At 54.9% G+C, this 26,253-nt stretch overlaps 2 protein-coding genes across 3 annotated transcripts in view; one reads left to right on the forward strand and one right to left on the reverse strand.

The window, feature by feature from the left end:
* DPF1 (double PHD fingers 1) overlaps positions 1 to 18,933 on the forward strand; it is a 35,191-nt gene extending 16,258 nt beyond the window's left edge. Inside the window, exons 4-12 of one of the 2 annotated variants that reach the window (XM_069882222.1) lie at positions 76 to 206; positions 2,257 to 2,346; positions 3,583 to 3,661; positions 6,394 to 6,519; positions 8,252 to 8,302; positions 8,440 to 8,559; positions 12,743 to 12,855; positions 14,591 to 14,672; positions 18,776 to 18,933. In XM_069882222.1, the coding sequence (XP_069738323.1) occupies positions 76 to 206; positions 2,257 to 2,346; positions 3,583 to 3,661; positions 6,394 to 6,519; positions 8,252 to 8,302; positions 8,440 to 8,559; positions 12,743 to 12,855; positions 14,591 to 14,672; positions 18,776 to 18,846 (863 nt within the window). In that variant the 3' untranslated portion in view covers positions 18,847 to 18,933. The remainder of the gene's footprint in view (positions 1 to 75; positions 207 to 2,256; positions 2,347 to 3,582; positions 3,662 to 6,393; positions 6,520 to 8,251; positions 8,303 to 8,439; positions 8,560 to 12,742; positions 12,856 to 14,590; positions 14,673 to 18,775) is intronic. The other variant, XM_069882223.1, reaches the window with a different exon arrangement.
* Positions 18,934 to 20,043: 1,110 nt separating this feature from the next.
* LOC138734520 (signal-induced proliferation-associated 1-like protein 3) overlaps positions 20,044 to 26,253 on the reverse strand; it is a 24,162-nt gene continuing 17,952 nt past the window's right edge. Inside the window, exons 9-11 of the mRNA XM_069882230.1 lie at positions 24,742 to 24,832; positions 23,523 to 23,604; positions 20,044 to 23,422 (exon numbers count right to left, since the gene is read on the reverse strand). Of these exons, the coding sequence (XP_069738331.1) occupies positions 23,270 to 23,422; positions 23,523 to 23,604; positions 24,742 to 24,832 (326 nt within the window). The 3' untranslated portion in view covers positions 20,044 to 23,269. The remainder of the gene's footprint in view (positions 23,423 to 23,522; positions 23,605 to 24,741; positions 24,833 to 26,253) is intronic.

Here is a 26,253-nt window from a genome sequence, read left to right on the forward strand (position 1 = left end):
GGGGGGGTCGGTTGGGTTTTGGGGGGGTCCCCCCCGAGCCTGACACCCCCCCCCGTATTTGACCACCCCCCCCAGACTGTGAGGCGCCCCTGAAGAAGGAGGGGGGGGGTCTCCCCGAGGGGCCGGTGCTGGAGGCTCTGCTCTGCGCCGACCCCACCGACCGCAAGGACCTCAAGGAGGAGGAGGCGGCCGCGATGGAGTGCCCGGTGCGGCCACCCGTCCATCCGTCCGTCTGTCTGTCCGTCCATCCTTCTATCCATCCATCCCTTTATCTCTTTGTCCATCCATCCATCCATCTGTCTGTCCATCCATCCATTTATCTCTTTGTCCGTCCGTCCATCCATCCATCCGTCCATCCATCCCTTTATCTCTTTGTCCATCCATCCATCCATCCATCCATCCATCCATCCATCCATCCATCCATCCATCCATCCATTTATCTGTCTGTCCATCCATCCATCCATCCATTTATTGGACTGTCCATCTGTCCATCCATTTATCCATCCATCCATCCATCCATCCGTCTGTCCATCCATCCATCCATCCATTTATCTCTCTGTCCATCCATCCATCCATCCGTCCATCCATCTGTCCATCCATCCATCCGTCCATCCATCCGTCCATCCATCCATCCATCCATCCATCCATCCGTCCATCCATCCATCCATCCATCTGTCCATCCATCCGTCCATCCATCCATCCATCCATCCATCCATTTATCTGTCTGTCCGTCCATCCATCCATCCATCCATCCTTCCATCCATCCATTTATCTGTCTGTCTGTCTGTCCTTCCATCCATCCGTCTGTCCATCCATCCTTCCATCCATCCATTTATCTGTCTGTCCGTCTGTCCCTCCATTTATCCATCCATCTGTCCATCTGTCCATCCATTCATCCATCTATCCATTTATCTGTCCCTCTGTCTGTCCATCCATTTATCTGTCAGTCCATCCATCCATCCATTTATCTCTCTGTCTGTCTGTCCCTTGATTCATCCACCCATCCACCCATCTGTCCATCTGTCCGTCCATCCATCCCTCCATCCACCTCTTCATCCGTCCGTCCATCCGTCCATCCGTCCATGTATCTGTCTGTCCGTCTGTCCCTCCGCTTGCCCGCCCATCCCTGTATCTGTCCGTCCGTCCGTTTGTCCCCCCGCCCCTGCTGTCCGTCCGTCCGTCCCGCTGCTCTCACTGTCCCCTCCGTCCATCCAGGCCACCCGCTCACCGTCTGTCTGTCTGTCTGTCTGTCCGTCCGTCCTCTTCCATCCCTCCCTCCAGCCCTGGGTTGGGGGGTTGGGGGGGGAGGCGGCCCTTGTCCCTCTGTCTGTCTGTCTGTCTGTCCGTCCGTCCCCCTTGCCCCGCCCCCCCCCAATCCATCTCCCTGGGCTCCTGTCTGTCTGTCCCCCCCTTTCCCCCCCCTCTTGCCCCCCATTTCCCCCCTTTTCCCCCCCATTTCCTCTCCCTTTTCCCCCCATTTCCCCCATTTCCTCTCCCTTTTCCCCCATTTCCTCTCCCTTTTCCCCCCATTTCCCCATTTCCTCTCCCTTTTCCCCCCATTTCCCCCATTTCCTCTCCCTTTTCCCCCATTCCCCCCATTTCCTCTCCCTTTTCCCCCCATTTCCCCCATTTCCTCTCCCTTTCCCCCATTTCCACTCTTTTCCCCCTTTTTCCCCCATTTCCCTCCACCCACTCCCCCTTTTCCTCCCTTTTTCCCCCCTTTCCCCCCCGATTTCCCCCATTTCCCCCCATTTCTCTTCATCCACTCCCCCGTCCCCCCCTTTTTCCTCCCTTTTCCCCCATTTCCCCCCCTTCCCCTCCCCCATTCCCTCCTATTTCCCCCCTTTCCCCCATTTTTCCCGTATTTCCCCCCCATTCCCCACCCTTCCTCCCCTTTTCCCCCTATTTTCCCCCCTTCCCCCCATTCCCCCCCTTTTCCCTCCTATTTGCACCCCTATTTCCCCCCCTTTCCCTCCTATTTCCCCCCATTTCCCCCCTTCCCCTCATTTTTTCCCCTATTTCCCCCCCCATTTCCCATCCTTCCTCTCCTTTTCCCCCTATTTCCCCCCCTTTCCCTCCTATTTCCCCCCTTTCCCCACTTTTTTTCCTATTTGCTCCCCTATTTCCCCCCTTTCCCTCCTATTTCCCCCCTATTCCCCCCCCCATTTCCGCTATTTCCCCCCCATTTCCCCCCTATTTCCCCCCCATTTCCCCCCCACTTCCCCCCCGTTTCCCCCCTGACCCCCCCTCCCTCAGAAGCCGCCGGGGGGCGATTTCCCCCACGACCCCGATGGGGACGAGCTGGACGACGACCCCCCCCGGCGCCGCAACAGGAACAAGGCCAAGGTGGGACCCCAAAGGGGGGGGGGGACCCCAAAAGTTGGGGGGGGGGGACCCCAAGGTTGGGGGGGAACCAAGGTGGGGGGGAACCAAGGTGGGAGCCCAAGGTTGGGGGGGGGACCTCAAAGGGGGGGACACACAAGGTGGGACCCTAAGGGGGGGAGGGACAAGGTGGGACCCTAAGGGGGGGGGGGGGGAACAAAGGTGGGAGCCCAAGGTTGGGGGGGGGAACCTCAAAGGGGGGGACACACAAGGTGGGACCCCAAGGAGAGGGCACACAAAGTGGGACCCCAAAGTGGGGGGAACCAAAGTGGGAGTCCAAGGTGTGTGGGGGGGGAACCTCAAAGAGGGGGGACACAAGGTGGGACCCCAAGGGGGTGGGACAAGATGGGACCCCAAGGGGAGGGGGACAAGGTGGGACCCTAAGGAGGGGGGGGAACCAAGGTGGGAGCCCAATGGGGGGAGGGACACAAGGTGGGACCCCAAGGAAGGGGGGAACCAAGGTGGGAGTCTAAGGTTGGGTGGGGGGACCTCAAAGGAGGGGACATAAAGTGGGACCCCAAGGAGGGGAGGGACAAGGTGGGACCCCGAGGAGGGGGGGAACCAAGGTGGGAGTCGAAGGTTGGGGGGGGACCCCAAGGAGGGGGGGCCACAAGGTGGGACCTCAAAGTAGATGGGGGGACCCCAAGGGGTGGGGGGACAAGGTGGGACCTCAAGGTGGTGGGGAACCAAAGTGGGAGTCGAAGGTTGGGGGGGGGACCCGAAGGAGGGGGAACACAAGGTGGGACCCCGAGTGGGGGAGGGACAAGGTGGGGGGGGAACCAAAGTGGGAGTCCAAGGTGGGAGGGGGGACCCCAAGGAGGGGAACCAAGGTGGGACCCCAAGAGGGGGGGAACCAAGGTGGGAGTCCAAGGTGGGAGGGGGGGGACCTTAAAGCGGGGGGAACCAAGGTGGGACCCCAAGATGGGGGAACCAAGGTGAGAGTCCAAGGTGGGAGGGGGGGACCTTAAAGGGGGGGGAACCAAGGTGGGACCCCAAGAGGGGGGGAACCAAGGTGAGAGTCTAAGGTTGGGTGGGGGGACCTTAAAGGGGTGGGACGCACAAGGGGGGACCCCAAGAGGGGGGGACACAAGGCGGGACCCCAAGGAGGGGGGTGGGAGGCGACCCCGGGGGGGGCCTAGGTGGGACCCCAAGGTTTTTGGGGTTCCGACCCCCCGCGTTGTTGTTCCCCCCCCCCCCCAGGGCTGCGGGCTGGGGGCCGTTCGGAAGCGCTCGGAGGCGTCGGCGCTCGAGGACAGAGACAAACCCTACGTGTGCGACAGTGAGTGCCCCGAAAATAACCTGGAACCTCAATAAACGAGAGAGAAAAGGGCCCGGGACGGGGAAAAGCGGAATAAAAAGAGGAAAACTGGGGCTGAAAACAAAGAGCAAAGAGAAAACCAGAGCGAAAAGTAAAATAAATAGAGAAATGAGGCAAAAAATGGAGAGAAAATGAAAAAATAAACCTGGAATCAAGAAAAAAAATGAATAGAATGAAAATAAAGGTAAAAATCAAAGGGAAAAAATAAAAAGGAAATAAAAAATGTGAAAAGAAAAGTAATAAAAAAATAAATGTGGTAAAAATAAAGGTAAATGTAAAGTAAAATTGAAATAAATATAAAAATAAATAGAATGAAAATGAATGTAAAAATCAAAAGGAAAAAATAAAAAGGAAATAAAAAATGTGAAAAGAAAAATAATAAAAAAATAAATGTGGTAAAAATAATAAAAATGAAGATAAATATAAAGCTAAAACTAAAAATATAAAAATAAATATAATACAGATAAAAATGAAAATAGGTGTAAACATAAAAAACTGAAATTAAATATGAAAAATAAATATAATAAAAATAAAATTAAAAGATAGTAAAGTAGAAATAAAAAACATGGAAATAAAAAATATAAAAATAAAAAATAGAAAAATAAAAAATAGAAAAATAAAAAATAGAAAAATAAAAAATAGAAAAATAAAATTAAAAAAATCTAAAACTAAAAATTGCAATAAAAAGAATTAAATTAAATGTAAAAATACAAATGTGGAAAATATACAAATAAAAAAATAAAAATATACAAATAAAAAATAAAAATAGAAAATAAATATATACAAATAAAAATGTACAAATAAAAATGTAAAAGTAAAAAATATAAAAATATATTAGTAAAAATACACAAATAAAAATCTAAAAACAAAAATTAGAAAGTAAAAATATACAAGAAAACCACACAAATAAAAATAAAAAAGTAAAAATATACAAATAAAAATGGAAAAACAATAAAAATAAAGATGTACAAATAAAGATACACGAATAAAAATGGAAAAATAAAAATATAAAAAAAAAAGTAAACCCAAAAATGTAAAAGTAAAAATGTGCAAATAAAAATATAAAGAAGTAAAAACAAAAAAATAAAAATGTACAAGTAAAAATGTAAAAAAGTACAAATAAAAATATAAAAAAGTAAAAATAAAGATATACAACTAAAAATGTCCCAATAAAAATATGGAAAAAAATGTAAAAATCAAAATGTAAAAGTAAAACTGTCCAACTAAAAATATAAAAAAAAGGTAAAAATGAAAATGTGCAAATAAAAAGGTACAAATAAAAATGTCCAAATAAAAATAGATAGAAAAAAGTTAATCGAGATCTAGAAATAAAAATGTGTGAAAAAAAAGCTGCAAATAAAAACGTCCAAATAAAAATATTAAAAAAAAAGTAAAAATAGAGATGGAGAAATAAAAACGTCCAAATAAAAATGCAAAAAAAAAAAAAAAGAGATATAGAAATAACGTCCAAATAAAAATATTAAAAAAAAGTAAAAGTAGAGATAGAGAAATAAAAATGTCCAAATAGAAATACAAAAAAAATAAAAATAGAGATAGAGAAATAACATCCAAATAAAAATATTAAAAAAAAAGTAAAAATAGAGATAGAGAAATAACATCGAAATAAAAATATTAAAAAAAAAGTAAAAATAGAGATAGAGAAATAACATTGAAATAAAAATATTAAAAAAAGTAGAAATAGAGATGGAGAAATAACGTCCAAATAAAAATATTAAAAAAAAATAAAAATAGAGATAGAGAAATAAAAATGTGCAAATAAAAATGCAAAAAAAATAAAAATAGAGATATAGAAATAAAAATGTGCAAATAAAAATGCAAAAAAAAATAAAAATAGAGATAGAGAAGTAAAAATGTGCAAATAAAAATGCAAAAAAAATAAAAATAGAGATATAGAAATAAAAATGTCCAAATAAAAATGCAAAAAAAAATAAAAATAGAGATATAGAAATAAAAATGTGCAAATAAAAATGCAAAAAAAAAAAAAAGAGATATAGAAATAAAAATGTGCAAATAAAAATGCAAAAAAAAAAAATAGAGATATAGAAATAAAAATGTGCAAATAAAAATGCAAAAAAAAAAAATAGAGATATAGAAATAAAAATGTGCAAATAAAAATGCAAAAAAAAAAAAATAGAGATATAGAAATAAAAATGTGCAAATAAAAATGCAAAAAAAAATAAAAATAGAGATAGAGAAATAACGTCCAAATAAAAATATTAAAAAAAAGTAAAAATAGAGATAGAGAAATAAAAATGTCCAAATAAAAATGCAAAAAAAAAAAAGAGATATAGAAATAAAAATGTGCAAATAAAAATGCAAAAAAAAATAAAAATAGAGATATAGAAATAAAAATGTCCCAATGAAAATGCAAAAAAAATAGAAATAGAGATAGAGAAATAAAAATGTGCAAATAAAAAATGTCCAAGTAAAAATGTCCAAATAAAACCATTAAAAAAAAAGTGAAAATAGGGATGGAGGAATAAAACCGGCCAAATAAAAATATAAAAAAAAATTGTAAAAATAAAAATGTGCGGATGAAAAGGTAGAGATGAAAGGGTACGACTAAAAATATTAAAAAAAATGTAAAAAAAAATTAAAATATACAATTCGAAGGGTGGAAATGGGGGGGAGGGAAGCGGCCGTGTGGAAATGAAGATTTTTGGTGCCCTCAGTGTGCGGGAAGCGCTACAAGAACCGCCCGGGGCTGAGCTACCACTACACCCACACCCACCTGGCCGAGGAGGAGGGCGACGAGCAGGGCGAGCGCCTCGGGGCCCCCCGCCGCAACCACCACAAGCGTGAGTCGCGGGGAACCCCCCCAAACACCCCCGGCCCCGGTCTGGGGGGGTCACAACCCCATTTTGGGGGGTCCCAGCCCCATTTTGGGGGGTCACACCCCATTTTGGGGGGTCCCAGCCCCATTTTGGGGGGTCACACCCCATTTTGGGGGGTCCCAGCCCCATTTTGGGGGGGGGCAGATGTCGTGGGAGGGGTCCCAGCCCCATTTTGGGGGGTTCCAGCCCCATTTTGGGGGGTCACACCCCATTTTGGGGGGTCCCAGCCCTGGTTTGGGGGGGGGCAGATGTCGTGGGAGGGGTCCCAGCCCCATTTCGAGGGGTCACACTCCATTTTGGGGGGTCCCAGCCCTGGTTTGGGGGGGGCCGGATGGCCTGGGAGGGGTCCCAGCCCCATTTTGGGGGGTCCCAGCCCCATTTTGGGGGGATCCAGATGTCCTGGGGAGGGTCCCAGCCCCATTTTGGGGGGGTCCAGTTGTCGTGGGGGGGTCCCAGCCCCATTTTGAGGGGTTACAACCCCATTTTGGGGGGTCCCAGCCCTGTTTTGGGGGGGTCCAGATGTCCTGGGGGGGTCCCAGCCCTGGTTTGGGGGGACCAGATGTCGTGGGAGGGGTCCCAGCCCCATTTTGAGGGGTCCCAGCCCTGTTTTGGGGGGCTCCAGATGTCGTGGGAGGGGTCCCAGCCCCATTTTGGGGGGTCACACCCCATTTTCCAGGGTCCCAGCCCTGTTTTTGGGGGGTCCAGATGTCGTGGGAGGGGTCCCAGCGCCATTTTGAGGGGTCCCAGCCCTGTTTTGGGGGTGTCCAGATGTCCTGGGGGGGTCCCAGCCCCATTTTGAGGGGTCCCAGCCCCATTTTGGGGGGATCCACATGTCACTGGGAGGGTCCCAGCCCCATTTTGGGGGTGTCCAGTTGTCGTGGGGGGGTCCCAGCCCCATTTTGAGGGGTTACAACCCCATTTTGGGGGGTCCCAGCCCTGGTTTCGGGGGGGGCCAGATGGCGTGGGAGGGGTCCCAGCCCCATTTTGGGGGGTCCCACCCCATTTTGGGGGGTCCCAGCCCTGGTTTGGGGGGGGCCAGATGTCGTGGGAGGGGTCCCAGCCCCATTTTGGGGGGTCACACCCCATTTTGGGGGGTCCCAGCCCTGGTTTGGGGGGGGCCAGATGTCGTGGGAGGGGTCCCAGCCCCATTTTGGGGGGTTACAACCCCATTTCGGGGGGTCCCAGCCCTGGTTTCGGGGGGGGCCAGATGGCGTGGGAGGGGTCCCAGCCCCATTTTGGGGGGTCACACCCCATTTTGGGGGGTCCCAGCCCTGGTTTGGGGGGGGCCAGATGGCGTGGGAGGGGTCCCAGCCCCATTTTGGGGGGGTCCGGATGTCCTGGGGGGGTCCCACCCCATTTTGAGGGGTCCCAGCCCTGTTTTGGGGGGCTCCAGATGTCGCGGGAGGGGTCCCAGCCCCATTTTGAGGGGTCACAACCCCATTTTGGGGGGTCCCAGCCCTGTTTTGGGGGCGTCTAGATGTCCTGGGGGGGTCCCAGCCCCATTTTGGGGGGTCTAGATGTCCTGGGTGGGGGTCCCAGCCCCATTTTGGGGGCTCCCAAGGTTTTTTTTTGGGGGGGGGGCTGCATTTTATCCCCCCAAACCACCTGAACCCCCCCAAATCCTCCAGTTTTGGGGGGGGGGGAGGTTGGAGGGGGGGGTTCACCTCCTGCTCCCCCTTTCCCCCCCCCCCCTCAGAGTTTTACAAGGAGCTGAACTGGATCCCCGAAAACCAGCGTCGCGGCACAGGTAACGCAGGTGGATTTGGGGGGGCTGAGGGGGATTTTGGGGTTCGGGGAGGGGGGGGGAAGGATTTTTGGGGTGCCCCCCCCCCCCCTCTTTCCAGCTCTTGATGTGGGGGGGGTGGTTTCTCTGCTGCTTTTCAGCTCGTGCAGCCCCCGAGGGGCCGGGGGCTCCGTCCGGTTACTGTGATTTCTGTCTAGGAGGGACGAGGAAAAGCGGCTGCGCCGAGGAGCTCATCGCCTGCGCCGACTGCGGCCGCGCCGGTAACACGCTTACGGCACGCTTAGCGCACGCCAACACGCTTACGGCACGCTTAGCGCACGCCAACACGCTTACGGCACGCTTAGCGCACGCCAACACGCTTACGGCACGCTTAGCGCACGCCAACACGCTTACAGCACGCTAGGAGCACACTTAGAGCACGAGCGTATGCTTAGAACACGCTTAGAGCACGCTAGAGCACACTTAGAGCACCTGAACACGCTTAGAGCATGTTTAGAGCACGCTTAGGGCACTCACACATGCTTAGAACATGCTTAGAGCACACTTAGAGCACGCTTAGAGCACCTGAACACGCTTAGAGCACGCTTAGAGCACGCTTAGGGCACTCACACATGCTTAGAGCATGCTTAGAGCACGCTTAGAGCACTCTTAGAGCACCTGAACACGCTTAGGGCACGCTTAGAGCACGCTTATGGCACTCACACATGCTTAGAGCATGCTTAGAGCACTCTTAGAGCACCTGAACACGCTTAGGGCACGCTTAGAGCACGCTTAGAGCACTCTTAGAGCACCTGAACATGCTTAGAGCACGCTTAGAGCACGCTTAGGGCACTCACACATGCTTAGAGCACACTTAGAGCACGCTTAGAGCACTCTTAGAGCACCTGAACACGCTTAGAGCACGCTTAGAGCACGCTTAGGGCACTCACAGATGCTTAGAGCACGCTTAGAGCACTCTTAGAGCACCTGAACACGCTTAGAGCACGCTTAGAGCACGCTTAGGGCACTCACACATGCTTAGAGCATGCTTAGAGCACACTTAGAGCACCTGAACACGCTTAGGGCACGCTTAGGGCACTCACACATGCTTAGAGCATGCTTAGAGCACACTTAGAGCACCTGAACACGCTTAGGGCACGCTTAGAGCACGCTTAGGGCACTCACACATGCTTAGAGCACACTTAGAGCATGCTTAGAGCACTCTTAGAGCACCTGAACACGCTTAGAGCACGCTTAGAGCACGCTTAGGGCACTCACACATGCTTAGAGCATGCTTAGAGCACACTTAGAGCACCTGAACACGCTTAGGGCACGCTTAGAGCACGCTTAGGGCACTCACACATGCTTAGAGCACACTTAGAGCACGCTTAGAGCACCTGAACACGCTTAGAGCACGCTTAGGGCACTCTTAGAGCACCTGAACACGCTTAGAGCACGCTTAGAGCACGCTTAGGGCACTCACACATGCTTAGAGCATGCTTAGAGCACACTTAGAGCACCTGAACACACTTAGAGCACGCTTAGGGCACTCTTAGAGCACCTGAACACGCTTAGAGCACGCTTAGAGCACGCTTAGGGCACTCACAGATGCTTAGAGCACGCTTAGAGCACTCTTAGAGCACCTGAACACGCTTAGAGCACGCTTAGAGCACGCTTAGGGCACTCACACATGCTTAGAGCATGCTTAGAGCACACTTAGAGCACCTGAACACGCTTAGGGCACGCTTAGGGCACTCACACATGCTTAGAGCATGCTTAGAGCACACTTAGAGCACCTGAACACGCTTAGGGCACGCTTAGAGCACGCTTAGGGCACTCACACATGCTTAGAGCACACTTAGAGCACGCTTAGAGCACCTGAACACGCTTAGAGCACGCTTAGGGCACTCTTAGAGCACCTGAACACGCTTAGAGCACGCTTAGAGCACGCTTAGGGCACTCACACATGCTTAGAGCATGCTTAGAGCACACTTAGAGCACCTGAACACACTTAGAGCACGCTTAGGGCACTCTTAGAGCACCTGAACACGCTTAGAGCACGCTTAGAGCACGCTTAGGGCACTCACACATGCTTAGAGCATGCTTAGAGCACACTTAGAGCACTCTTAGAGCACCTGAACACGCTTAGAGCACGCTAGAGCACGCTTAGGCCACACGCACATGCTTAGAGCACACTTAGAGCACGCTTAGAGCACCTGAACATGCTTAGGGCACGCTTAGAGCACGCTTAGGGCACTCACAGATGCTTAGAACATGCTTAGAGCACGCTTAGAGCACACTTAGAGCACCTGAACACGCTTAGAGCACGCTTAGAGCACGCTTAGGGCACTCACACATGCTTAGAGCACACTTAGAGCACACTTAGAGCACCTGAACACGCTTAGAGCACGTTTAGAGCACGCTTAGGGCACTCACACATGCTTAGAGCATGCTTAGAGCACACTTAGAGCACCTGAACACGCTTAGAGCACGCTTAGAGCACGCTTAGGGCACTCACACATGCTTAGAGCACACTTAGAGCACACTTAGAGCACCTGAACACGCTTAGAGCACGTTTAGAGCACGCTTATGGCACTCACACATGCTTAGAGCATGCTTAGAACATGCTTAGAGCACACTTAGAGCACCTGAACGCGCTTAGAGCATGCTTAGAGCACGCTTATGGCACTCACACATGCTTAGAGCATGCTTAGAGCACGCTTAGAGCACCTGAACACGCTTAGAGCACGTTTAGAGCACGCTTATGGCACTCACACATGCTTAGAACATGCTTAGAGCACACTTAGAGCACTCTTAGAGCACCTGAACACGCTTAGAGCACGCTTAGAGCACGCTTAGGGCACTCACACATGCTTAGAGCACGCTTAGAGCACGCTTAGAGCACCTGAACACGCTTAGAGCACGCTTAGAGCACGCTTAGGGCACTCACACATGCTTAGAGCATGCTTAGAGCACACTTAGAGCACCTGAACACGCTTAGAGCACGCTAGAGCACGCTTAGGGCACTCACACATGCTTAGAGCACGCTAGAGCACGCTTAGAGCACCTGAACACGCTTAGAGCACGCTAGAGCACGCTTAGGGCACACGCACATGCTTAGAGCACGCTTAGAGCATGCTTAGAGCCCACTAGGTCTCGCTTAGGTCAGGAGCACACGCTTAGGGCACGTCTGGGCTCGTTTAGAGTGAAGCTGGGGACACTTCGGGTGCGTTTGGGCACCCGTGGGGCACGCTGACACGCTTAGAACACGCCTGGACACGCGTGAGGCCTGTTTGGGCTCAGTTAGGGTGACTTTGGGCTCGTTTGGGGTGACTTTGGGCTCATTTCGGGGGCGTTTGGGCCCATGTGGGGCCCTCTGACATGCTTAGGACACGCTTAGGACACACCTGGGGGTGTGTGAGGCGTGTTCGGGCTCATTTTGTGGGCGTTTGGGCTCATTTCGGGGGCGTTTGGGCTCCCGCGGGTCCCGCTGACACGCTTAGCACACGCTTCGCACACGCTTAGCCCACGCGTGTGCGCGTTTGGTCACATTGAGGCTCATTTCAGGGGCGTTTGGGCTCATTTCGGGTGCATTTGGGCTCGTTTCGGGTGTGTTTGGCCTCACGTGGGTCCCGCTGACACGCTTAGCACACGCTTGGCACACGCTTAGCCCACGCGTGTGCGCGTTTGGTCACATTGAGGCTCATTTCAGGTCCATTTGGGGTCATTTCGGGGGCGTTTGGGCTCATTTAGGGGGGTTTGGGCTCATTTCGGGGGCGTTTGGCCTCCCATGGGTCCCGCTGACACGCTTAGCACACGCTTCGCACACGCTTAGCCCACGTGTGTGCACGTTTGGTCACATTGAGGCTCATTTTGGGTGCGTTTGGCTCATTTCGGGTGCGTTTGGGCTCATTTTGGGTGCATTTGGGCTCGTTTCGGGTGCGTTTGGCCTCCCGCGGGTCCCGCTGACACGCTTAGCACACGCTTGGCACACGCTTAGCCCACGCGTGTGCACGTTTGGTCTCATTGAGGCTCATTTCGGGTCCGTTTGGGGTCATTTCGGGGGCGTTTGGGCTCATTTCGGGTGTGTTTGGCCTCCCATGGGTCCCGCTGACACGCTTAGCACACGCTTCGCACACGCTTAGCCCATGCGTGTGCACGTTTGGTCTCATTGAGGCTCATTTCGGGTCCGTTTGGGGTCATTTCGGGGGCGTTTGGGCTCATTTCGGGTGTGTTTGGCCTCACATGGGTCCCACTGACACGCTTAGCACACGCTTCGCACACGCTTAGCCCACGCGTGTGCGCGTTTGGTCACATTGAGGCTCATTTGGGGCGCGTTTGGGCTCGTTTAGAGGGGATTTGGGGGGTCTTAGGGGGCGTCGGAGCACGCGTGGGGCCCGCCGACACGCTTAGGACACGCTAAGGGCACGCGTGAGGCGTGGGGGCGCTGACCCGTGTCCCCAGGGCACCCGTCGTGCCTGCAGTTCACGGTGACGATGGCGGCCGCCGTGCGCACCTACCGCTGGCAGTGCATCGAGTGCAAGGCCTGCAGCCTCTGCGGCACCGCCGAGAACGACGTGAGCGCCCCCAGATCCAACCCGCACCCCCAAAAAAATCCAACCCGGATCCCAAAAAACCCACCCGGCACCCCCAAAAATCCACCCCGCGCCCCAAAAAATCCAACCCGGATCCCAAAAAACCCGACCTGGATCCCCAAAAGCCCACCCTGCATGCCAAAAAAACCACCCTGCGCCCCCAAATCCGGCCCCTGCACCCCCAAATCCTGCCCCTGCACCCCCAAATCCAACCTGTACCCCGAAAAAACCAACCTGGATCCCAAAAAACCCGACCTGGATCCCCAAAAGCCCACCCTGCATGCCAAAAAAACCACCCTGCACCCCCAAATCCTGCCCCTGCACCCCCAAATCCTGCCCCTGCACCCCCAAATCCAACCTGTACCCTGAAAAACCTAACCTGGACCCCAAAAAATCCAACCTGTACCCCAAAAAAACCAACCTGGATCCCAAAAAACCGACCTGGATCCCCAAAACCCCACCCTGCATGCCAAAAAAACCACCCTGCACCCCCAAATCCTGCCCCTGCACCCCCAAATCCAACCTGTACCCCGAAAAAACTAACCTGCACCCCAAAAAATCCAACCTGCACCTCAAAAAAACCAACCTGGATCCCAAAAAACCTGACCTGGATCCCCAAAACCCCACCCTGCATGCCAAAAAAACCCAACCTGGATCCCCAAATCCTGCCCCTGCACCCCCAAATCCAACCTGTACCCCGAAAAAACTAACCTGCACCCCAAAAAATCCAACCTGTACCCCAAAAAAAACAACCCGGATCCCAAAAAACCCACCCTGCGCCCCCAAATCTGGCCCCTGCACCCCCAAATCCAACCTGTACCCCAAAAAATCCAACCTGCACCTCAAAAAAACCAACCTGGATCCCAAAAAACCCAACCTGGATCCCCAAATCCGGCCCCTGCACCCCCAAATCCTGCCCCTGCACCCCCAAATCCTGCCCCTGTACCCCCAAATCCTGACCCTGTGCCCCCAAATCCAACCTGGATCCTGAAAAATCCAACCTGCACCCCAAAAAAACCAACCTGTACCCCGAAAAACCCAACCTGGATCCCCAAATCCGGCCCCTGCGCCCCCAAATCCAGCCCCTGCACCCCCAAATCCTGCCCCTGCGCCCTCAAATCCTACCCTGGTGCCCCAAAATCCTGCCCCGGCACCCCCAAAAATCCACCCTGCGCCCCAAAAAATCCAACCTGGATCCCGAAAAAACCAACCTGGATCCCCAAAAACCCACCCTGCATGCCAAAAAAACCACCCTGCACCTCCAAATCCTGCCCCTGCACCCCCAAATCCACGCTGAACCCCCAAAAAACTTACATGCACCCCAAAAAAACCAACCTGCACCCCAAAAAATACAACCTGCACCCCCAAAATCGCCCCCTGCACCCCAAAATCAACCCCTGGCACCCCAAAACCCCCACCCTGCGCCCCAAACCCCAACCCTGCACTCTAAAATCGCCCCATGCACCCCAAAAATCAACCCCTGGCACCCCAAAACCCCCACCCTGCACCCCAAAACCCAACCCTGCACCCCAAAAATTGTCCCCTGCACCCCAAAAATCGCCCCCTGCACCCCAAAAATCAACCCCAGGCACCCCAAAATTGCTCCCTGCAGCCCAAAATCAGCATCTGACCCCCCCAAACCCTCCCTGACACCCCAAAACCCCCCCTGCACCCCCAAATTCCCCCCTGAACCCCCTTTTTTCTGCCCCCCCCCCAGGACCAGCTCCTCTTCTGCGACGACTGCGACCGCGGGTACCACATGTACTGCCTGAGCCCCCCCATGGCAGAGCCCCCCGAAGGTCTGCGGGGGGTTTTGGGGTGCACGGGGGGGTTTGGGGGTGCAGGAGGGGGGTTGGGATGCCGGAAGGGGGTTTACGGGGTGCAGGGAGGGGGGTTTGGGGGGTGCAGGAGGGAGTTTGGGGGGTGCAGGAGGGGGTTTTAGGGCGCTGGGAGGGGGTTTTGGGGTGAAAGATGGGGATTTGGGGGTGCAGGAGGGGGTTTTGGGGTGAAAGACGGGGATTTGGGGATGCAGGGGGGGGTTTTGAGGTGCAGGGAGGGGATTTGGGGGTGAAAGATGGGGATTTGGGGATGCAGGAGGGGGTTTTGGGGTTCTGGAAGTGGGTTTTGGGGGGCTGGAAGGGAGTTTTAGGGTGCAGGGAGGGGGTTTTGGGGTGCAGGGAGGGGGTTTTGGGGTGAAAGATGGGGATTTGGGGATGCAGGAGGGGGTTTTGGGGTTCTGGAAGTGGGTTTTGGGGTGCTGGAAGGGGGGTTTGGGGTGAAAGATGGGGATTTGGGGGGGCTGGAGGGGGTTTTGAGGTGCAGGGAGGGGATTTTGGGGTGAAAGATGGGGATTTGGGGGTGCAGGAGGGGGTTTTGGGGTTCTGGAAGTGGGTTTTGGGGTGCTGGAAGGGGGGTTTGGGGGTGCAGGAGGGGGTTTGGGGGGGCTGGAAGGGGGTTTTGGGGGGCTGGAAGGGAGTTTTAGGGTGCTGGGAGGGGGTTTTGGGGTGCAGGGAGGGGGGTTTGGGGTGAAAGATGGGGATTTGGGGATGCAGGGAGGGGGTTTTGAGGTGCAGGGAGGGGATTTGGGGGTGAAAGATGGGGATTTGGGGATGCAGGAGGGGGTTTTGGGGTTCTGGAAGTGGGTTTTGGGGTGCTGGAAGGGGGGTTTGGGGGTGCAGGAGGGGGTTTGGGGGGGCTGGAAGGGGGTTTTGGGGGGCTGGAAGGGAGTTTTAGGGTGCTGGGAGGGGGGTTTGGGGTGCAGGGAGGGGGTTTTGGGGTGCAGGGAAGGGGTTTCAGGGTTCTGGAAGTGGGTTTTGGGGTGCTGGAAGGGGGGTTTGGGGGTGCAGGAGGGGGTTTGGGGGGCTGGAAGGGGGTTTTGGGGGGCTGGAAGGGAGTTTTAGGGTGCTGGGAGGGGGGTTTGGGGGTGCAGGAGGGGGTTTGGGGGGGCTGGAAGGGAGTTTTAGGGTGCTGGGAGGGGGTTTTGGGGTGCTGGAAGGGGGGTTTGGGGTGAAAGACGGGGATTTGGGGGGGCTGGAGGGGGTTTTGAGGTGCAGGGAGGGGATTTGGGGGTGAAAGATGGGGATTTGGGGATGCAGGAGGGGGTTTTGGGGTTCTGGAAGTGGGTTTTGGGGTGCTGGAAGGGGGGTTTGGGGGTGCAGGAGGGGGTTTGGGGGGGCTGGAAGGGGGTTTTGGGGGGCTGGAAGGGAGTTTTAGGGTGCTGGGAGGGGGGTTTGGGGTGCAGGGAGGGGGTTTTGGGGTGAAAGATGGGGATTTGGGGATGCAGGGAGGGGGTTTTGAGGTGCAGGGAGGGGATTTGGGGGTGAAAGATGGGGATTTGGGGATGCAGGAGGGGGTTTTGGGGTTCTGGAAGTGGGTTTTGGGGGGCTGGAAGGGGGGTTTGGGGTGAAAGATGGGGATTTGGGGGGGCTGGAGGGGGTTTTGAGGTGCAGGGAGGGGATTTTGGGGTGAAAGATGGGGATTTGGGGGTGCAGGAGGGGGTTTTGGGGTTCTGGAAGTGGGTTTTGGGGTGCTGGAAGGGGGGTTTGGGGGTGCAGGAGGGGGTTTGGGGGGGCTGGAAGGGGGTTTTGGGGGGCTGGAAGGGAGTTTTAGGGTGCTGGGAGGGGGTTTTGGGGTGCAGGGAGGGGGGTTTGGGGTGAAAGATGGGGATTTGGGGATGCAGGGAGGGGGTTTTGAGGTGCAGGGAGGGGATTTGGGGGTGAAAGATGGGGATTTGGGGATGCAGGAGGGGGTTTTGGGGTTCTGGAAGTGGGTTTTGGGGTGCTGGAAGGGGGGTTTGGGGGTGCAGGAGGGGGTTTGGGGGGGCTGGAAGGGGGTTTTGGGGGGCTGGAAGGGAGTTTTAGGGTGCTGGGAGGGGGGTTTGGGGTGCAGGGAGGGGGTTTTGGGGTGCAGGGAGGGGGTTTTGGGGTGCAGGGAAGGGGTTTCAGGGTTCTGGAAGTGGGTTTTGGGGTGCTGGAAGGGGGGTTTGGGGGTGCAGGAGGGGGTTTGGGGGGGCTGGAAGGGGGTTTGGGGGGGCTGGAAGGGAGTTTTAGGGTGCAGGGAGGGGGTTTTGGGGTGCAGGGAAGGGGTTTCAGGGTTCTGGAAGTGGGTTTTGGGGTGCTGGAAGGGGGGTTTGGGGGTGCAGGAGGGGGTTTGGGGGGCTGGAAGGGGGTTTTGGGGGGCTGGAAGGGAGTTTTAGATTGCTGGGAGGGGGTTTTGGGGTGAAAGACGGGGATTTGGGGGGGCTGGAGGGGGTTTTGAGGTGCAGGGAGGGGATTTTGGGGTGAAAGATGGGGATTTGGGGGTGCAGGGAGAGGATTTTGGGGTGCTGGAGCTTTTACGGGTACAGGCTGTGATTTTTGGGGTACAGGGAGGGATTTTTGGGATTCAGGGTTGATTTTGGGGGTTACCGGGTGTGATTTTAGGGGTTCAGGGGCTGTTTTGGGGGTAGAGGGTGTGATTTTTGGGGTAGAGGGAGGGATTTTTGGGGTTCAGGGGCTGTTTTGGGGGTACAGGGTGTGATTTTTGGGGTACAGGGTGTGATTTTAGGGGTTCAGGGGCTGTTTTGGGGGTACAGGGTGTGATTTTTGGGGTACAGGGTGTGATTTTAGGGGTTCAGGGGCTGTTTTGGGGGTACAGGGTGTGATTTTTGGGGTACAGGCTGTGATTTTAGGGGTTCAGGGGCTGTTTTGGGGGTACAGGGTTTGATTTTTGGGGTAGAGGGAGGGATTTTTGGGGTTCAGGGGCTGTTTTGGGGGTACAGGGTTTGATTTTTGGGGTAGAGGGAGGGATTTTTGGGGTTCAGGGGCTGTTTTGGGGGTACAGGGTGTGATTTTTGGGGTAGAGGGAGGGATTTTTGGGGTTCAGGGGCTGTTTTGGGGGTACAGGGTGTGATTTTTGGGGTAGAGGGAGGGATTTTTGGGGTTCAGGGGCTGTTTTGGGGGTACAGGGTGTGATTTTTGGGGTGCAGGGTGTGATTTTTGGGGTAGAGGGAGGGATTTTTGGGGTTCAGGGGCTGTTTTGGGGGTACAGGGTGTGATTTTTGGGGTACAGGGTGTGATTTTAGGGGTTCAGGGGCTGTTTTGGGGGTACAGGGTGTGATTTTTGGGGTACAGGGTGTGATTTTAGGGGTTCAGGGGCTGTTTTGGGGGTACAGGGTGTGATTTTTGGGGTACAGGCTGTGATTTTAGGGGTTCAGGGGCTGTTTTGGGGGTACAGGGTTTGATTTTTGGGGTAGAGGGAGGGATTTTTGGGGTTCAGGGGCTGTTTTGGGGGTACAGGGTTTGATTTTTGGGGTAGAGGGAGGGATTTTTGGGGTTCAGGGGCTGTTTTGGGGGTACAGGGTGTGATTTTTGGGGTAGAGGGAGGGATTTTTGGGGTTCAGGGGCTGTTTTGGGGGTACAGGGTGTGATTTTTGGGGTAGAGGGAGGGATTTTTGGGGTTCAGGGGCTGTTTTGGGGGTACAGGGTGTGATTTTTGGGGTGCAGGGTGTGATTTTTGGGGTAGAGGGAGGGATTTTTGGGGTTCAGGGGCTGTTTTGGGGGTACAGGGTGTGATTTTTGGGGTAGAGGGAGGGATTTTTGGGGTTCAGGGGCTGTTTTGGGGGTACAGGGTGTGATTTTTGGGGTGCAGGGTGTGATTTTTGGGGTAGAGGGAGGGATTTTTGGGGTTCAGGGGCTGTTTTGGGGTACAGGGTGTGATTTTTGGGGTGCAGGGAGGGATTCTTGGGTACAGGGAGGGATTTTTGGGCTTCACAGGCGATTTTGGGGGTACAGGGTGTGATTTTGGGGGCACAGGGTGTGACTTTTGGGGCGCAGGGGCGATTTTTGGGGTGCAGCGATGGATTTTTGGGGTACGGGGGGGTCCCCCCAAACCTGACCCCCCCCTTTTTCCTCTCCCCCCCCAGGCAGCTGGAGCTGCCACCTCTGCCTGCGGCAGCTGAAGGAGAAGGCGTCCGCCTACATCACCCTCACTTAGGGGGGGGCTGGACCCCCCCCTTGAACCCCAAAACCCCTCCCTACACCCCAAAACTCCCCCCCCCGCACCCCAACCCCCCCCCCCTGCACCCCAAAATCCTACAAAAGCCATAAAGGAGCTGGGGGGGGGGGGGGGGGAGACGTTGCATGAAGTGAAATGGGGGAAGGGGGGGGGTATTTATTTAATTTGGGGGGGTCCCTTTTAATTAGGGGGGGGCTCTTTTAAAGAAGGGGGGTCCCCTTTAATTGGGGGGGGCTCGAATTTGGGGGGCTCGGGCTTTCATTTGAGGGGGGAGCCTAAAATTTAGGGTGCCCCCCCCCCCCCTTCCTGAGAGCTGTGGTCGTGCGGAGTTATTTTTGAGGGGGGGGGGGAGCAAAAAGGGGGGGCCCTGAGGGAAAAAGGGGGGGTCGAGCAGAAAGGGGGGGGGCTAGGGGAGAAGGGGGGAGCCTGGGGAAAAGGGGGGACCCCCCTTTGCACCCCAAAACCCCACGATCGCGGCGCCCCCCCCCCCCCCGAATCGTGTTGTTGTCGGTGTCTCCTGTGAGTCTGTGAATTAAAACGTGGGCAGAGACCCCCCCCCCACTTTGTCTTTGACCCCCCCCCCCCCAAAAAAATGGATTTGGGGGGACCCTGCCCCCCCAAAATTAAATGGGGGGGACCCCCCATCCCTTAGAGATCCCCCCCCAACCCGAAATTACACAAGGATCCCCCTCCCAGCACCCCAAAATCAACAGAGACCCCCCCCAAAACGAACAGAGACCCCCCCAGCACCCCAAAATAAAGAGGAGCCCCCCTAAAATGAACAGAGACCCCCCCCAGCACCCCAAAATGAACAGGGACCCCCCCCAGCACCCCAAAATGAACAGGGACCCCCCCCCAAATGAACAGGGACCCACCCCAGCACCCCAAAATGAACAGAGACCCCCCCAAAATGAACAGGGACCCTCCCCCAGCACCCCAAAATGAAGAGAGACCCCCCCAAAATGAACAGAGACCCCCCAGCACCCCAAAATGAACAGGGAACCCCCCAAAATGAAGAGAGACCCCCCCAGCACCCCAAAATGAACAGGGACCCCCCCAGCACCCCAAAATGAAGAGGGAACCCCCCAAAATGAACAGGGACCCCCCCGCACCCCAAAATCGAGGGGGGGGTCCCCATCATTGTCGCCCCCCCCCCTTCCATCACCCCAATTCCAGCTCCAAACACTTTTATTCCCATCAAGAAAGGGGGGGGGGGGCACATTAAATAAAGGGGAGGGGTCCCCAAAATAAAGGGGGGGGACCCCAAAAATGAAAAGAGGAGGGGGGGGGGAGTTGGGGGGTTCACAGTGCGGCCGGACCCCCCCCCGTGTAAAAAAATGAGGGAAATGGGGGGCGGGGTACAAATAGAGTGAATTTTGGGGGGGTTTAAGGGTTTTTTGGGGTTTTTTTAAGGGTTTTGGGGGGTTTAAGGGGGTTTTGGGGGGTTTAAGGGGTTTTTGGGGGGTTTAAGGGGTTTTTGGGGTTCGGGGGGGTCAATTTTTTTTTTTGGGGGGGGGGTCCCCCCTTCCTGAGCCGCTGGTGGAGGGGAAAAAAAAAAAAAAAAAGTGCTCGTTTGGGTCCCTCTCCCGGAAGCTCGTTATTATTAATTAGTTTTATATTATTAATTATTGTGGATCGAGAGGTCGCAGCCCCAGAAAGGGGGTTTTTTATCTTATTTTTGGGGTGCGGGGGGGGGGAGGGGCAAGGGGAGACCCCCCCCCCCCCCTTTTTATTGCCTTAAAGCCCCTCGCGGATGCTGCTGGGGGGCTGCTGGGCCCTAGAGAAGCTCCTGGGCCCTAGAGAAGCTCCTGGGCCCTATAGAAGCTCCTGGGCCCCTATAGAAGCTCCTGGTCCCCTATAGAAGCTCCTGGGCCCTAGAGAAGCTCCTGGGCCCTATAGAAGCTCCTGGTCCCCTATAGAAGCTCCTGGGCCCTATAGAAGCTCCTGGTCCCCTATAGAAGCTCTTGGTCTCTGTAGAAGCTCTTGGTCCCTGTAGAAGCTCCTGGGCCCTATAGAAGCTCCTGGGCCCCTATAGAAGCTCCTGGGCCCTATAGAAGCTCCTGGTCCCCTATAGAAGCTCTTGGTCTCTGTAGAAGCTCTTGGTCCCTGTAGAAGCTCCTGGTCCCCTATAGAAGCTCCTGGGCCCTATGGAAGCTTCTAGGTCCCTATGGAAGCTCTTGGTCCATATGGAAGGTCCTGGTCCCCTATAGAAGCTTCTGGTCCCTATAGAAACTCCTTGTCCCTATAGAAGCTCCTGGTCCCTATGGAAGCTCTTGGTCCATATGGAAGGTCCTGGTCCCCTATAGAAGCTCCTGGGCCCTCTGGAAGCTCCTACGTCCCTATGGAAGCTCCTGGTCCATATGGAAGGTCCTGGTCCCTATGCAACCTCCTGGTCCCCTATAGAAGCTCTTGGTCCCCTATAGATGCTCCTGATCCCTATAGAAGCTCCTGGATCCCTATGGAACCTTCTGGCCCTCTGTAGAAGCTCCTGGTCCGTATGGAAGGTCCTGGTCCCTATGGAAGGTCCTGGTCCCCTATAGAAGCTCCTGGTCCCTATGGAAGCTTCTAGTTCCCTATGGAAGCTCTTGGTCCATATGGAAGGTCCTGGTCCCTATGCAACCTCCTGGTTCCCTATAGAAGCTCTTGGTCCCCTATAGACGCTCCTGATCCCTATAGAAGCTCCTGGTTCCCTATGGAACCTTCTAGCCCCCTATAGAAGCTCCTGGTCCCTATGGAAGCTCCTGGTCCATATGGAAGGTCCTGGTCCCTATGCAACCTCCTGGTCCCCTATAGAAGCTCTTGGTCCCCTGTAGACGCTCCTGATCCCTATAGAAGCTCCTGGTTCCCTATGGAACCTTCTGGCCCCCTGTAGAAGCTCCTGGTCCGTATGGAAGGTCCTCGTCCCCTGCAGAAGGCTCCTGGGTCCCTATGGAACCTCTTGGTTTCCTATGGAAGCTCTTGGTCCCATATTGATTCTCCTGGAACCTCTTGGTCCATATAGATGCCCCTGGTCCCCTATGGAAGCTCCTGGTTCCATATTGAGTCTCTTGGTCCCCTATGGAAGCTCTTGGTCCATAGAGAAGCTCCTGGTGCCCTATGGAGCCTGCTGGTCCCTGCTGGAAGCTCCTAGTCCCTATGGAACGTCCTGGTCCCCTATAGGATCTCCTGGTCCCCTATGGAAGCTCCTGGTTCCATATTGAGTCTCTTGGTCCCTGATGGAAGCTCCTAGTCCCTACGGAACGTCCTGGTCCCCTATAGGATCTCCTGGTCCCCTGTGGAAGCTCCTGGTCTCCTACAGGATCTCCTGGTCCCCTATGGAAGCTCCTGGTCTCCTATAGGATCTCCTGGTCCCCTATGGAAGCTCCTGGTCCCCTATGGAATCTCTTGGCCCTACAGGGATGCTTGGACCCGGCTGAGCTGGTGACCACGGGGTGGGGGGGTTGGTGGCCCCGGGAGCGGTTCTGGTGGCCCCAGGGGAGGTTTTGGTGGCCCCGAGGTGGTTTCTGGTGGCCCCAGGGGGCTTCTGGTGGCCCCAAGATGGATCCAGGGCACTTCAGATGGTCCCAGGGTGGTTCTGGTAGTCCCAGAAGCACTTTTGGTGGCCCTAGAAGCGGTTCTGGTGGCCCCAAGGGGGTTCCAGGGTGCTTTAGAGGGTCCCAGAAGCACTTTTGGTGGCCCCAGGAGCGGTTTTGGTGGCCCCAAGGGGGTTCCAGGGCAGTTTAGATGGTCCCAGGGCAGATCTGGTGGCCCCAAGGTGGATCTGGTAGTCCCAGAAGCACTTTTGGTGGCCCCAGGAGCAGTTCTGGTGGCCCCAAGGGGGTTCCAGGGCAGTTTAGAGGGGGTCCTGGGGTGCTTCTGGTGGCCCCAAAGGGGCTCCAGGGCACATCAGATGATCCCAAGGTGGATCTGGTGGTCCCAGGAGCAGTTCTGGTGGCCCCAGGAGCGGTTCTGGTGGCCCCAAGGTGGTTCCAGGGCAGTTTAGATGATCCCAAGGTGGTTCTGGTGGCCCCAGGAGTGGTTCTGGTGGCCCCAGGAGCGGTTCTGGTGGCCCCAAAGGGGCTCCAGGGCACATTAGATGATCCCAAGGTGGATCTGGTGGCCCCAGGAGCAGTTCTGGTGGCCCCAAGGTGGTTCCAGGGCATGTCAGATGATTCCAAGGTGGATCTGGTGGCCCCAGGAGCGGTTCTGGTGGCCCCAGGAGCAGTTCTGGTGGCCCCAAGGCGGTCCCCGGGTGGCTTTGGTGGCCTCAAGGTGGTTCCAGGGCAGTTTAGATGGTCCCAGGATGGTTCTGGTGGCCCCAGGAGCGGTTCTGGTGGCCCCGAGGTGGTTCCAGGGCAGTTCTGGTGGCCCCGAGGTGGAGCCGGTGGTCCCGGGGGGCTGTTTCCGGTGGCGCCGGGGCGGCTCAGAGGTCCTCCTTGTCTCCTGTGGCTCCCGAGAAGATGCGAGCGAAGCGCCGCAGCTGCCGCGCGGCCGAGTTGGACTCTTCCTGCAGGCGCCGGTTGTTCTGCCGCAGGTTGGCCACCTCGGCCTGCAGGACCACCTTGTCCTGCTTCTCCTGGAGGACACGGCGGGGGTTGGGGGGTCACCTCGGCTCCTGGGGGTGGAGAACCCCCCCCTCCCAAGACCTCCTCGAGGTCCTCCTCGAGGTCCCTCACCTTCTGCAGGTCGCTGTGGAGCTGCCGCAGCATGGCCTCCAGCTGGGACACCTTCCCCGGGAGGTCCAAGGGGGGCGTCTGGCTGCCGTTTGGGGGGGGGGACACCGAGGTGGGGAGGGGGGACAGCCGGGGGAGGAGGGGACCCCTCCCCAACCCCTCGATCCCCCGAGAAGAAAGAAAAGGAGGTCCTAGAGGTGTCCCCACCACCTCAAGTCCAGCCCCGAGAAGGTGGTGGGACCCCAGAGGGACGTTGTCTCCTCAGCCAAAGGCACCTGGAGGACCTCAAGGGCTTCAAGGTGACCCCCAAGAGGACCCCAAAGTGACACCCCCCCCCATTTGAGGGGACCTCAAGGGGACCCCCGATACTCAAGAGGTCCCCAAGGTGCCCCCAAAATATCCAAAGCGATCTTGAGGACCTCAAGGAGCCCCCCAATACCCAAGAGGTCCCCAAGAAAGGTAACTTGAGGACCTCAAGGAGCCCCCCAGTACCCAAGAGGTCCCCAAGGTGCCCCCCATCCAATTTGAGGGGACCTCAAGGTGCCCCCCCCATACCCAAAGGGATCTTGAGGGCCTCAAGGAGCCCCCCAACATCCAAGAGGTCCCCAAGGTGCCCCCATCAATATCCAAGAGGTCCCCAAGGTGCCCCCCCCTATATCCAAGTGGTTCTTGAGGACCTCAAGGAGCCCCTAAAACCCAAGAGGTCCCCAAGGTGCCCCCCCCTATATCCAAAGGGATCTTGAGGACCACAAGGAGCCCCCCAATACCCAAGAGGTCCCCAAGGTGCCCCCCCCAATATCCAAAGGGATCTTGAGGACCTCAAGGAGCCCCCCAATACCCAAGAGGTCCCCAAGAAAGGTAACTTGAGGACCTCAAGGTGCCCCCCAAAACCCAAGAGGTCCCCAAGGTGCCCCCCAAAACCCAAGAGGTCCTCAAGGTGCCCCCCCCAATAACCAAAGGGATCTTGAGAACCTCAAGGAGCCCCCCAATACCCAAGAGGTCCCCAAGGTGCCCCCCCCTATATCCAAGTGGTTCTTGATGACCTCAAGGAGCCCCCCAACACCCAAGAGGTCCCCAAGGTGCCCCCCGCCAACACCCAAAGGGATCTTGAGGACCTCAAGGAGCCCCCCAAGACCCAAGAGGTCCTCAAGGTGCCCCCCCAAATACCCAAAGGGATCTTGAGGACCTCAAGGAGCCCCCCAAGGGGAGCCCCCAGACCTACCTTTGGGGGGGCCCCCCCCGTGGAGGCATCTCGGGGGCTTCGGGGCTCGGCGAGGGCTCCGCCAGCGAGAAGAGGGAGACGGCGCGTTGGACTGGGGGGAAGAGGGAGGGTTGGGGGGAAAAAGGGAGATTTTGGGAAAAAGAGGGAGTTTTGAGGAGAAAAGAGGGAGTTTTGGGGGGAGAAAAGGGGGTTTGGGGGGAGAAAAGGGGGTTTTGGGGGAGAAAAGGGGGTTTGGGGGAGAAAAGGGAGTTTTGGGGGGAGAAAGGGGGGTTTGGGGGGAGAAAAGGGGGTTTTGGGGGGAGAAAAGGGAGTTTGGGGGGAGAAAAGGGAGTTTTGGGGGAGAAAAGGGGTTTGGGGGGAGAAAAGGGGGTTTTGGGGGGAGAAAAGGGGGTTTGGGGGGAGAAAAGGGAGTTTTGGGGGGAGAAAAGGGAGTTTGGGGGGGAGAAAAGGGGGTTTGGGGGGGAGAAAAGGGGGTTTGGGGGGAGAAAAGGGAGTTTGGGGGGAGAAAAGGGAGTTTTGGGGGGAGAAAAGGGAGTTTTGGGGGAGAAAAGGGGGTTTGGGGGAGAAAAGGGGGTTTGGGGGGAGAAAAGGGGGTTTTGGGGGGAGAAAAGGGGGTTTGGGGGGAGAAAAGGGAGTTTTGGGGGAGAAAAGGGGGTTTTGGGGGGAGAAAAGGTGGTTTGGGGGGAGAAAAGGGGGTTTGGGGGGAGAAAAGGGGGTTTTGGGGGAGAAAAGGGGGTTTTGGGGGGAGAAAAGGGGGTTTGGGGGGAGAAAAGGGAGTTTGGGGGGAGAAAAGGGGGTTTGGGGGGAGAAAAGGGGGTTTTGGGGGGAGAAAAGGGGGTTTGGGGGGAGAAAAGGGAGTTTGGGGGGAGAAAAGGGGGTTTTGGGGGGAGAAAAGGGAGTTTTGGGGGAGAAAAGGGGGTTTTGGGGGAGAAAAGGGAGTTTTGGGGGGAGAAAAGGGGGTTTGGGGGGAGAAAAGGGGGTTTTGGGGGAGAAAAGGGGGTTTTGGGGGGGAGAAAAGGGAGTTTTGGGGGAGAAAAGGGGGTTTTGGGGGGAGAAAAGGGAGTTTGGGGGGAGAAAAGGGGGTTTCGGGGGAGAAAAGGGGGTTTGGGGGGAGAAAAGGGGGTTTTGGGGGGAGAAAAGGGGGTTTGGGGGGAGAAAAGGGGTTTTGGGGGGAGAAAAGGGGGTTTGGGGGGAGAAAAGGGGGTTTTGGGGGAGAAAAGGGGGTTTTGGGGAGAAAAGGGGGTTTGGGGGAGAAAAGGGAGTTTTGGGGGGAGAAAAGGGGGTTTGGGGGGAGAAAAGGGGGTTTTGGGGGGAGAAAAGGGAGTTTGGGGAGAAAGGGGTTTTGGGGGAGAAAAGGGGGTTTGGGGGGAGAAAGGGGTTTTGGGGGAGAAAAGGGGGTTTGGGGGAGAAAAGGGAGTTTGGGGGAGAAAAGGGGGTTTTGGGGGAGAAAAGGGGGTTTGGGGGGAGAAAAGGGGGTTTGGGGGGAGAAAAGGGGGTTTTGGGGGAGAAAAG

Source organism: Phaenicophaeus curvirostris, unplaced genomic scaffold, assembly GCF_032191515.1.
Source record: "Phaenicophaeus curvirostris isolate KB17595 unplaced genomic scaffold, BPBGC_Pcur_1.0 scaffold_93, whole genome shotgun sequence".
Lineage (NCBI taxonomy): Eukaryota > Metazoa > Chordata > Aves > Cuculiformes > Cuculidae > Phaenicophaeus > Phaenicophaeus curvirostris.